Here is a 12,649-nt window from a genome sequence, read left to right as displayed (position 1 = left end):
TTTTTTAAAAGTTTATTTATTTATTTGAAAGGCAGAAATACAGGAAGAGAAGGGGAAAGAGAGAGGGAGAGAGGGGGAGAGAAAGAATCGATCTTCCCTCTGCTGGTTCTACTCCTCAAATGGCCACAATGGCCAGGGCTGGGCCAGGCCAAAGCCAGGAGCCAGGATCTTTATCCAAGTCTCCCATTTGGGTGTACGGGCCATCTTTTTCTGCCTTTTTTTTTTTTTTTTGAAATATTTTTCATTTACTTGAAAGGCAGAGCTATAGAGAGGGAGAGAGAGAGAGAGAGGTCTTCCATCCATTGGTTCACTCCTCAGATGGCCACAGTGGCTAGAACTGTGCTGATCTGAAGCCAGGAGCCAGGAGCTGCTTCTGGGTCTCCCACATGGGTGCAGGGGCCCATGTCTTGGGCTATCTTTTACTGCTTTCCCAGGCCACAGCAGAGAGTTAAATCAGAAGTGGAGCATCTGGAACCTGAACCAGCATCCGTATTGGATGCCGAAACTGCAGGTAGATGCTTAACCTACATCACAGAGCCGGCCTCTGTGTTTTTTCTTATATGTATATTATTTGCTCTTAAAGAAATCACTTAATGGCTTCTCTTTGGCATATCCAAATTGCCAGCAGCACTACTTTTGAACTTTGGGGTCATTATTAAGTAATGTGAGGGTTACCTGAACAGAAGTACTGCAGTACTGTGCCAGTTGATTTGTCTACCGAGACTACTGAGCGACTAATGGTGGGTAAGTGGCCTAAATAGCTGAGATATATGGGATGATAGTATCCCAGGTGGGACATTGAAATTTCACCATGCTACCCAGAGTGCTCTGCATGTTAAAATTTGTGGATTGTTTATTTTTGGAAATTTCCATGTTCAGATTCTGGTTGACTACAGGTAATGGAAAAATGGAAAGTGAAACTGTTGATAACAGTGGGGACTGCTGCAAAATCTAAGTTTCCATCCTTCCCCAGATCTGTTCCTGGTCCCTTTTCCTAGAAGTATGAGCATTGCTGTTTCATTTGTGTGTTGTAGAGTCCATGCATATGAGAGAGAGAGAGAGAGAGAGTGTGTGTGTGTGTGTGATCTTTTTCACACAAATGGAAACATACACTTTTTGATTCTGTCCTCTACCTTGCTTATAATGAATTTGGGAGATTGTTCTAATAGACATACACATCCTCCTCTTCCATTTAAGGACTGTGTAGTATCCGGTTGATGTGGTGGACTTCTCAAATGTACATTGAATCGTTACATTATGACTGAATACCCAGCAGAGCATAGATGCTTTAGTGCATAAGTTATAGCTTCAGGAATTTAAAACAATATTCTGATTTTAAAGGAATACTTTTGTAAAAAGTTTGGAAGTTAAATAGAGAAGCAAAAGTATTTATAACTGAACTTTTTTTTTTTTTTTTTTTTTTGACAGGCAGAGTGGACAGTGAGAGAGAGACAGAGAGAAAGGTCTTCCTTTTGCCGTTGGTTCACCCTCCAATGGCTGCCGCGGCCGGCGCACTGCGACCGGCGCACCGCGCTGGTCCGATGGCAGGAGCCAGGTGCTTATCCTGGTCTCCCATGGAGTGCAGGGCCCAAGCACTTGGGCCATCCTCCACCGCACTCCCTGGCCACAGCAGAGAGCTGGCCTGGAAGAGGGGCAACCGGGAAGGATCGGTGCCCCGACCGGGACTAGAACCCGGTGTGCTGGCGCTGCAAGGCGGAGGATTAGCCTGTTGAGCCACGGCGCCGGCCTATAACTGAACTTTCTAAAGGCAACTGCTACACGATTTTGGGATAGTTCCTTCCAGTGATTTTTCTTATGTATTTTTCAACAAGAGAGATATAACTTGCTACATTCTTTTAGCCTTGTGATACAGATCAGATTTATTTTCCAAAAGGGTACTACCAATTGATAAAATGCTTATGTCAATTGAGGACAGAAGTATTGACTGTTTTATTATTTATTTACTTTTGAAAATAGCAAACATACTCAAGGTAAAAAAATCTTAATTTGTATTTCTTTAATTAGTACTGGAGGGTAAGCTTTGATGTTGGTATTAAATTAGCCCTTTAGGTCTCTTTGTGAATTAGTTATTCGTGTTCTTAAACTATTGGTCTTTTAAAAAGTGATTTCAATGATTTCTTTGTTTGTATAATGCTGATTTCTTTTCAGGTTGACTTTCTTTTGAGGTAGAATGTTTGTTAAATTTAGACTGGCGGGTCGGCGCCGCGGCTCACTAGGCTAATCCTCCGCCTGTGGCGCCGGCACCCTGGGTTCTAGTCCCGGTTGGGGCGCCAGATTCCGTCCTATTTGCTCCTCTTCCAGTCCAGCTCTCTGCTGTGGCCTGGGAAGGCAGTGGAGGATGGCCCAAGTGCTTGGGCCCTGCACCCATGCGGGAGACCAGGAGAAAGCACCTGGCTCCTGGCTTCAGATTGGCGCAGCACACTGGCCTTTGCGGGGTGAACCAACGGAAAAAGAAAGACCTCTCTCTCTGTCTAACTCTGCCTGTCAAAAAAAAAAAAAAAAAAAAATTTAGACTGGCTTCCTCTAGGAGATAGGCCAGTCTAATTTTTTTTCTTGAAACTTTTTCTAATGCATTTTTTAAAAAAAAGTTTTATTTATTTGAAAGAGTTAGAGGTAGAGACAGAGTGAGGTCTTCCATTGCTGGTTCATTCTCCAAATGGCTGCAACAGCCAGAGCTGAGCTGATCTGAAGCCAGGAGCCAGGAGCTTCTTCCGAGTCTCCTATGTGGGGTGCAGGGGCCCAATCACTTGGGCCCTTCTCTGCTGCTTTCCCAGGCACATTAGCAGGGAGCTAGATCGGAAGTGGAGCAGCTGAAATTTGAACCAGCACCCATATGGGATGCCAGCACTACAGACCAGGGCTATAACCCACTGCACCACAGTGCCAGCCCCTTTCTAATGCATTTTGATGGCATAGGTATTACCATATTCTTGGTTTTTACTGTTAATCAAGCTAGTGTTTTTTTTTGCTGCTATGAAGTCTTTTGTGAAGTTCCATATTTATGGCCTGTTTTATAGGTGACAGTGCTAGATCTCAGATTCTGAGAGAGAAAGTGATTGAACTGGAAACAGAAATAGAAAAATTTAAAGCTGAGAACACATCTTTAGCTAAACTTCGCATTGAACGAGAAAGTGCCTTGGAAAAACTCAGGTAAGTTTATATCGGTAAGTTGGGGAAGAAAGCTGGTGATTCATTTATAGCTTTAAGACTATATCTAAGATATTTGAAACATTACAACATTATTTATTTTAACTTTATTTGAAAGACAGATGGAGAAAGAGATTTTCTATCCACTGGTTCACTTTCCAAATGCTCTCAATAGCAGGGGCTGGACCTGGCTGATGCCAGGGGCCAGGAACTCCATCTGGGTTTCTTATATAGGTGGCAGGGACCCATGTATTCCTGAGCCATCATTGGCTGCCTCCCAGGGTGTGCATTAGGGGGAAGCTGAATTGGAAATGGAGGTTGGACCCAATTCCAGGCACCCTTATATGAGTTGAGGTATCCCGAGTGTCAGCTTAACCCACCCCAAAACATTTTTAATTAATCCAGCAAATATGAATAAAAACAAAGTATAATCTGTTACACATATGATTTTTATGTTAAATGACTCAGTGTAGTCCAAGGTGTATTAAAGGGGGAATTCTTTTACTGGTGAGATTGTGAATCAAAATGGGAATAACAGTCTGAAGCCATGACTTCAAGTGGTCCCTTGGCTATTTTATTAGTTTCAGGGCTACTGTAACAAAGTACCACAACCTGGGTGGCTTAAAACAGTAGACATTGATTTTCTCACTGTCTGGAGGCAAGAAGTCCAATGTCAAGGCATCGTTGGGGTCCTGACATTTCTTCTCTCCTGTGAGGCTGGCAGTCCTTGGTGATGTGCCTTGGCTTTCGTTTCTGCCTCTGTGGTCACTCGACTGTGTTCCCTCTGTCTGTATTTGGCATGCTCCTCTGTGTGTGCCCACCTTGTGTCTTTCTCCTGTTTTAACGATAGTGTCATTGGATTAAAGGCCTACCCTACTCCAGAATGATCTTATCTAACATATCTTAAATACATCTACAAAGACCCTGTTTCCAAAAAGATCACATTCACAGGCATGAGGACTTCAGCTTACTGTTTTGGAAGACAGAACTCTACCGACAGTGGTGAGAAGAAAGGCGGATGTAGTTTCCCACATAAGTCATGATCTTGCCTGATTTTATTGTGTGGCAAAATCTGAACTGAACTTATATGAGGCTACCTGCATGTACATATATGTGTATGTCGGTACACATGAGTATTTATGAGTATGTGAGTGAATATATATGCAAATACATGTATGTTTTTAAAAAATTACACTTGTTGCGAGTGTCATGACGTCCGTTGCATGAAACTGATGCATTTAATTTCAGAGTGTTGCCGTGGATCTTGCTGGAGATATTATATAATATATGGTATACATTGTATTTTTTTTTGTTATTTTTAAAAAAAAATTATTTATTTTTATTTATTTGAATAAATAAAGACAAAGTTCTTTTCATCTGCTGATTTCATTCCCCAAATGCCAACAACAATTGGAACTGGGCCAGGCCAAAGCCAGAAGGATCCCAGAACTCCATTGAGGTCTCCCATGTGGGTGGCAGAGACCCAAGTGCTGGAACCATTTCCTGCTGTCTCCCAGGGTACACATTAGCAGGAAACTAGAATTGAAATGTGGCTGGGACTTGAATCCAGGTACTCTGATGGGAACATCCCAAGTGGCATTGTAACTACTGTGCGAAATGCCTGCTCCTGTTTTTGTTATTTTAATATTTAATTTAGGTGAAATTCATACAACATACAATTAGCTATTTCAAATTATATTAATTTAAGTATTAAATTATATTAATTTAATGACATTTAATGCATTAGTTGTGTTGTAGAATTATGTATAGCTTCTCTCTGTTTTAAAAAATGTATCACCCCGTATCCTTACCTATTCACTCTCTATATCCCTTCTTCATCCACTTCCTAGAAACCATCCCTGTCTCTAGGAATTACCTGTTCTGGATATTTCATTTAAAGTGAATCATGCAGTACATGATTTTCTGTTTGGCTTCTTTTTATGTAGTATTGTGTATTCAAGATTCATAAATGTTAACAGCATGTATCTGTATGTTATTGCTTTTTATGGTTGAATGATAATACAACTGCACAGAGCTATCACATTTTATTTTTATCTGTTGTGCATTGCATCTGCTGTTGGACATTGGGTGGTTTCTTTTTTTTAACATTTATTTTATTTATTTGTAATGCAGAGTTACAGGATGAGGGGGGGAAGAGGGAGAGGAAGAGAGAGAGAGAGAATTTCCATTGACTGGTTCACTCCCCAAATGGCTGCAATGGCTGGAACTGGGCCAGGCTGAAGCCAAGAGCCAGGAGCTTCATCAGGGTCTCCCATGTGGTACAGGGGCCTAAGTACTTGGGCCATCTTCCGCTGCTTTCCCAGGCATATTATAACGGGGCTGGATTGGAAATGGAGCAGCCGGGACTTGAACTGGTGCCCATATGGGATGCAAGCATTGCAGGCATTATAGTATATTATATATAATATACCATTATACCACAATGCTAGCCCCTGTTTTTATTTTTTTTTTTTAAGATTTATATATTTATTGGAAAGGCAGAGTTACAGAGAGAGGGAAAGGCAAAGCTCTTCTATCCATTGATTCACTCCCCAAAAGGCTGTGGCAATTGGGGCTGAGCCAGGTCGAAGCCAGGAGCCTGAATGTCATCCTGGTCTCCCATATGGCAGGGACCCAAGGAAGTTGGACCATCTTCTGCTGCTTTCCTAGGCACATTAGCAGGGAGCTGTATTGGAAGTGGAGCAACTGGGACTTGAACCAGCCCTCATATGGGATGCTGGTGTCATAGGCAGGGGCTTAAACCATTGTGCCCCAACTCAGGCCCCTGATTCTGCCTTTATGTTGTGAAGAGTGTTGCTGTGGATTTTGTAACCACACCTGTTCAAGTCCCTGCATGTTTTTTTCTTTTTTAGTTTTGTTTATTTGAGAGACAGAATGATAGGGTTGGATGGATAGTAAAATCTTCCATTCTTCCATTCACTGGTTCCCTCCCCAAATGCCTGCAACAATTGAGATTGAGCTAGGCTAAAGTCAGGAACCAGGAATTCCACCTGTGTCTCTCTTGTGGGTGGTAGGAACCAAGCATTTGGACCATCATTTGCTGCCTCCCAGGCACATAAGCAGGAAAGTGGATCAGATGCAGAGGCCTGATCCCAGGTACTCCCATATGGGATGTGGGCATCCCTGATAGTGGTTCAACCTGCTGCTTCACAACACCTACCACAAGTCCCAGCTTTTAATGCTTTTTAATTCTATCCAGGGACTGAAGTATTAGATCCTGTGGTGGTTCTATATACAACCTTTTGAGGAGCTGATGTGTTATTTTGCACAGTGGCCACATCAGTTTGGATCTCTTCCAGTAATTCACAGGGGTTCTAGTATTTTGTGTTCTTGCCAGCTATGACAGCAAATTATTTTTTAGTTGTCTGCTGTGCACAGACTTAGTTACCTTTAGTTCAATCCACAATAAATACTCTGCAAGCCTTGTAGTATAAAGAAACAAGTAGTTTATTTAAGTAGCAAATTTTAAGAAGCAGGAGAGAGAGAGAGAGAGAAAGGATGAGGGGTGTCCCTAAGAGTAGGGGACTCAGCCCGGAATTTACCACTAGGCAATCTTCACACAGCACCGGAAAAGGATCCATACTGAGAACCAAACATCATCAATAATCATCACGGGCACGTTCAACGTTCAGCATGACTGCGTGTTCCCCCGGGATGGAATAGTAGCAGCAGAGGCTTGCTCCAGCTCCCTCTTAAAGCCCCCAAGGACAAAGGGGGCTCATTGCCAAGATTTTAGGCAAGCAGTGCATCCCGTCTTGGATCTTGGCCAGAGAGCCGAGACACAAAGCATGCTCACCTGTTTATCAGAAACATTCCTTTATCCTCCCCCCTGGGAACTGGCCAGGCTCCAAGAAGCAGGAGAACGTCATTGGCAGACAAGTTGCTTGTTTATCAGAGCCGAACCTAGATACAAGCCTCTTCATCCTAAAAATTTGTCCTTACACCAACACTTAATATTTTCTTTCCTTTCTTTCTTTCTTTTTAAATTTTAGAGACAGAGACAGAGAAACAGAGAAAGAGACAGAGAGCTCTCCCCATCTGATGGTTCGCTCCCGAAATGCCCTCTATAGCCTGGGCTGGGCAAAACCAAAGCTTGGAGCTAGGAACTCAACAGGTCTCAAGTGAGTGGCAGGGACCCAAATACTTGAGCCATCACCTGCAGATTGCTAGTGTCTGCATTGTCAGGAAACCAGAATCAGGTGTGGAGCTGGGAATTGACCCCGGGCACTGTAATGTGGGATGTGGGCATCTTAAGTGCTAGGTTGAATGTCTGCCCCTCTGCTGATACATATTCTCAATATATGCTTATTATAAATAATAATGATGGTTAAAATTAAGAACTTATTCCAAACCTCTTCATCACCAAAAATAACTTAAAAAAAAAAAAAGATTTATTTATTTTAAAGGCAGAGCTACAGAGAGGCAGAGGCTGAGAGAGAGAAAGAGAGAGAGGGAGAGAGAGGTCTTCCATCTGCTGGTTCACTGCCCAGATGGCTGCAGTGGCTAGAGCTGCACTGATCTGAAGCCAGGAAAAGGAGTTTCTTTCGGGTCTCCCACATGGGTGCAGGAGCCCAAGGACTTGGACCATCTTCTGCTGCTTTCCCAGGCGCATTAGCAGGGACCTGGATTGGAAGTGAAGTAGCTGGAAATCGAACTGGTACCCATATGGGATGCTGGCACTGCAGGCTGTAGCTTTATCTACTATGCCACAGTGCTGGGCCCCAAAGATAATTTTTTCAATGCCTTTACTTCATTATTTTAAAATATATAAGAATTTCTTATAAAGGACATTTATATCCTATAATAGTGACTATCATTTTTTAAAGCAATTTCACTGTGCTAGGCTCTAAGCAAAATTCAAAACTTGAATTTAGGTAATGTGCTATCCTTTCTGTCTTACACATGTGGAAACTGAGGTAGTAAGAAGTTAAGAATATTGTCCCAAGTTCCCATCCTTAGTAAGTGACAGCCACAACTCCATCCCAGGTAGGCTGCCTCCAAGCCTGGACTCTATTGTCTGTCTTGTTCTTTAATCCGCATTTTTTTTTTTTTAAACAGGCAGAATGGACAGAGAGAGAGAGAGAGAGAGAGAAAAGTCTTCCTTTACCGTTGGTTCACTTTCCAATGGCCGCTGCGGCCAGTGCGCTGCGGCCGGCACACCGTGCTGATCTGAAGCCAGGAGTCAGGTGCTTCTCCTGGTCTCCCATGCGGGTGTAGGGCCCAAGCACTTGGGCCATCCTCCACTGCACTCCCGGGCCACAGCAGAGAGCTGGACAGGAAGAGGGGCAACTGGGACAGAATCCGGCACCCCAACCGGGACTAGAACCTGGGGTGCCGGCGCCGCAGGCGGAGGATTAGCCTAGTGAGCCGCTGCGCCGGCCAAATCCGCTTTTAATGTAATGATGTAGTAGACATCTCACCCTACCAGTACATCCCTGAGGTGACTATGAGTGTATTCAGTCCATCTGTGTCACTCTGATAGACTCTGTTATAGGGTGTAGCATCATACCTATGAGTCTACCTTTGGGAAAAAAAATAAAAAAAAACTACCCTGTGATGAAGTTCAAGAACATCTGGTCAGTATCTGCCCTGGTCAGTATCTGAGACTTCGCCTCATCTCCTTTTCCCCATCATGAGAATTGAGCGTTAGCAGTTTTTAAAATCTTGCTAACCTGCTAATTGTAACTTTTTTGCCTTTTTTATTTTTTTTAAGACTTATTTGAGCAACAGAGCAACACAGAGTAGTGGGGGGGAGAGGGAGAGAGAGGAGAGAGAGAGAGAGAGAGAGAGAGAGTTATCTTCCATCCACTGGTTACCCAACTGGATACATCAATACGGGCTGGGCCAAGCTGAAATCAATAACTCCATCTGGGTCTCCTACGTGGGGGGCAGGGGCCCAAGCACTTGCGCCATCATCCATTGCCTTCCCAGGATGCATTAGCGGGAACTGGATCAGAAGCTAAGCAGCTGGGACTGGAACTGGTGCTCTAATATAGGATGGTGGTGTTGCAGGCTGCTTAACCCACTGCACCATAATGCTGGCCCCTTGACATTTCTCAATTATTGATCAGGCTGAGCATACTTGTACATTTAGTGGTCATTTGTATTTGTTTTGCAAATTTCTTTGTGACTTTTGCCTACTTACCCAGTGGGAGTTTGATCTTAGTGACAGCAGTAGTTTTTTAGATTTGTTAAGGGCTCAAATATGCAACAGCTGTCCTCCCATTTTCTGCTTTGTATGTATGATTGTGTATATATTATAGAAGTTTGGATATTTAGGCAAAATTGAACATCTGTTACATTCACATATAAATGTGGAGTGCCTGTCCAGTCTCAAGCCTTTAAATATCATCCGGTGCTACCATCCCAAATCAGACTCTCTGGCTTGCACTTCATATCTGACTGCCTGCTTGGTCTCTCTCTTTAGAGAACTGTTAAGCATTTCAAATTGATCATTTCTAGAAGAGCCAGCTCCTGCTCTTCCCCCCGTACTTGGTCATCTCACAGTCTTCTCCAAATGCCTCTGTTTTTCTGTTCATGCAGGCCAGAAATCTCAGAGTCAGCCTGGAGACTTCTCTGCTATCTCATCGCAGTCTCACCCCGCCCTGCCGTCCTGACTGCTTTCTGTTGCTCCCGTCTCCCTGTGCTCCTCACACAGCTGCCAGAGCCAGCCTGCGCCAGCACAGCTGCTCAGAGTGGCCTTCCCTGAGGCAGATATCAGAGGCCTCCTTATTGTTTGACATCTGCTGCATGTCTTGCTGGCTGTTTTAGCCTCGCTGGCCTCCTGGCTATTCCTTGAGCCCTTCAGAAGGAACTTCCTCCATCATGGCTTTGGCACTTGGTGCTCCCCCTGCCTTACGTGACTTGTTCTCTTTCCCTCCAGGTTTTACTTTGTATGTTATCTTAGCAAGATGACTCCACTCAAACTTCAGCCTCCCATCCTCATATTTCCTACCTCCTTCCTTGCTTTATTTTTCTCCTTGATGCTTCTGATATTCCATATATTTAACTTATTTATCTTAATCATTATTGTCTGCCTCCTATTAAATTCTAAGAAGCTTCATGGGCGTAAGGATTTTTGTTCTTTTTCCTGTGGTTTCCTGACTTCTAGTAGGCACCCAGTGAGTTCTTGGTGGGTCAGTGCTCTGGAGAGTGGACCGGCTGATGTCTTAGGCCTGTGGGTTGAAGATGGATTCACTATGACCACAGCTCCTCAGCTGCCACTGGGTTGTGTTTGGTGCCACACAGGATTACTAAATTGAGATGGTCCCTGTAGATGATAACATGGTTGGTCATTTTAGGAAAGAAATCGCAGACTTTGAACAGCAGAAAGCAAAAGAATTGGCTCGAATAGAAGAGTTTAAGAAGGAGGAAATGAGAAAGCTACAAAAGGAACGCAAAGTGTTTGAAAAGTATACCACGGTTGCAAGAACTTTTCCAGATAAAAAGGAACGTGAAGAAATACAGGTATGCCAGTTCTTTACATTATACTTATGTAAGTTAGTAAAAGTGATGGTCTTGTATGTTTTCATTGGAGTTATTTGGTGTATCAAAGAAAAAAATGGGTATTCTTCCATTATTCATTCATTCAACAAATACTGTGTTAGAGACTTGGCATCAAGAACATTTTTTGTATCAAAGAGTTCAAAATATTAGATCATTTCTATTAGTGAAGACTTGCTAAAGGCTTCCCAGACCCTGAAATGACCTGAGTGAGTTTATAAGCTAGGAGATGGAAGTTCAGCACTGTAATGTTGTGTTAATCTTCTTGACCCACTGCACAACAAATACTGTTAGTTCTGTTCATTTATAATACTGTAAGGCCTTAATATACTGAGTTGTGTTTAATTTTAAAACTTATAAAACTATAGGCCAAGCTACTATTCCTCTTCATTTCAGAGCTAGATTGTAGGAATGTAGCAGTTAAAAAAGAATTAATGCATTTCTTGTATAACTATAAACCTTTTAGAAGAAAAACAGGTGAATATATTTGTAGCATTGGTATGTGCAAAGATTTTTAACACATGGCTAACTAGCAGTAAAAACACTGGTTATATTGGACTTCTTCAAAGTTAAAACTTCATATTTTCAGAAGAAAAATGTAAAGTGACCGTTGGTTGCTCTTAGCCTAAAATGTGAACTCATCTTCCACTTACTATTTGTGAGTCAGAGAGATGGAGAGACAGAGAGAGCACTCCCTTCCATTGGCCTACTCCCTAAATGCCCTCAGTGTCTGGGGCTGGGCCAAGCTGAAGCCAGGAGCCAGGGACCCAGCTACTTGAGCCATCATTGGTCTCCAGAGTCTGTCTTAGCAGGACGCTGAAACTGGGAACCAGAACTGGGACTCGAATCTAGGCACTCTGATATGGGATATTTGTCTCCTGACTGGTACCTTAACTGCTAGGCCAAATGCCTACCATTACTTCCCATATTTTAAATAATAGTATTTGGGCAAACATTTGGCCTAGTGATTGATATGCTGGTTGAAGCATCTGTGGCCTATATCAGAGTGCCTGAGTTTGATACCTGGCTTCACTCCTGACTCCAGTTTCTTGCTAATGTGTACCCTAGGAGGCAGCAGGTGATGGCTCAAGAAATGAGGTTTCTCCCACACATGTGGATATGACTTGAGTTCCTCCCTGCATCAGCATCAGCCCACCTCTGACATGACAGATCACCAGCACTGGGCAGTGAACCAGTGGATTGGAGCTCTGATTCTCCAAAACAAAACATAAAAAACTCAGGGATAAAAATGTGCACATTTAAGCCACTGCTGGGGTTGCCCACCTCCCCTATTGGAGTGCCTGGGTTCATGGCGTGGCTGCATTGCTGACTGCAGCTTCTTGCTAATGGGCACCTTAGGAGGCAGCAGATGGCGGCTCAAATAGTTGGGTCCCTGCCACCTGTGCAGGAGACCTGGATTGAATTCTAGGCTCCTGGCTTCAGCCTGACCCAGCCCTGGCTTTTTTGGGTGTTTGGGGAGTGAACTGACAGATGGGAGATCTCTGCCTGTTTGTCTTCGTCTCTCTGTTTCTCTGCCTTTCAAATACGTAAAAACAAATGAGTTTCAAAAAAGCATTAAAATATAATATTTAGTTTAAATTGACACTAGTGATTATACATATTTATGGGGTACAGTTGCCATTTCAGGACCTATATACAAGTAATGTCACATCAGGGTGATTGACATGTCCATCACCTCAGACAGTCATCATTTCTTTGTATTGGGACCATTCAAACTTCTCTCTACTAGCTATTTTGAAATAATTAATTATTGTCTACCACAGGTATCCTGCTATGCTAAAAAAAAAATTAGAAATTCTTGCTTTTATCCATCTGCTCTCCTGTACCTGTTAACTATCCTGTCTCATCCTTTCTTCTCCCACAACGTACCCAGGCTCTGCTAACCACTATTCTATTCTCTATTTCTTTGAGATCAACTTTTTAGCTTCCACATTTA

The 12,649-nt window shown here is 43.1% G+C and overlaps 1 protein-coding gene across 6 annotated transcripts in view; it reads left to right on the top strand.

Annotated features, from left to right (window-relative positions):
- The window catches only part of CENPJ (centromere protein J), a 60,266-nt gene that overhangs the window by 22,975 nt on the left and 24,642 nt on the right, over positions 1–12,649 (top strand). For all 6 annotated transcript variants that reach the window (XM_062194492.1, XM_062194489.1, XM_062194490.1 and 3 more), the window contains 2 exons: positions 3,039–3,171; positions 10,491–10,656. In XM_062194492.1, the coding sequence (XP_062050476.1) occupies positions 3,039–3,171; positions 10,491–10,656 (299 nt within the window). The remainder of the gene's footprint in view (positions 1–3,038; positions 3,172–10,490; positions 10,657–12,649) is intronic.

Source organism: Lepus europaeus, chromosome 6 (assembly GCF_033115175.1).
Source record: "Lepus europaeus isolate LE1 chromosome 6, mLepTim1.pri, whole genome shotgun sequence".
Lineage (NCBI taxonomy): Eukaryota > Metazoa > Chordata > Mammalia > Lagomorpha > Leporidae > Lepus > Lepus europaeus.
Note: the sequence above shows the minus strand (reverse complement) of the source record. Positions and strands in the feature narration are given on the sequence as shown.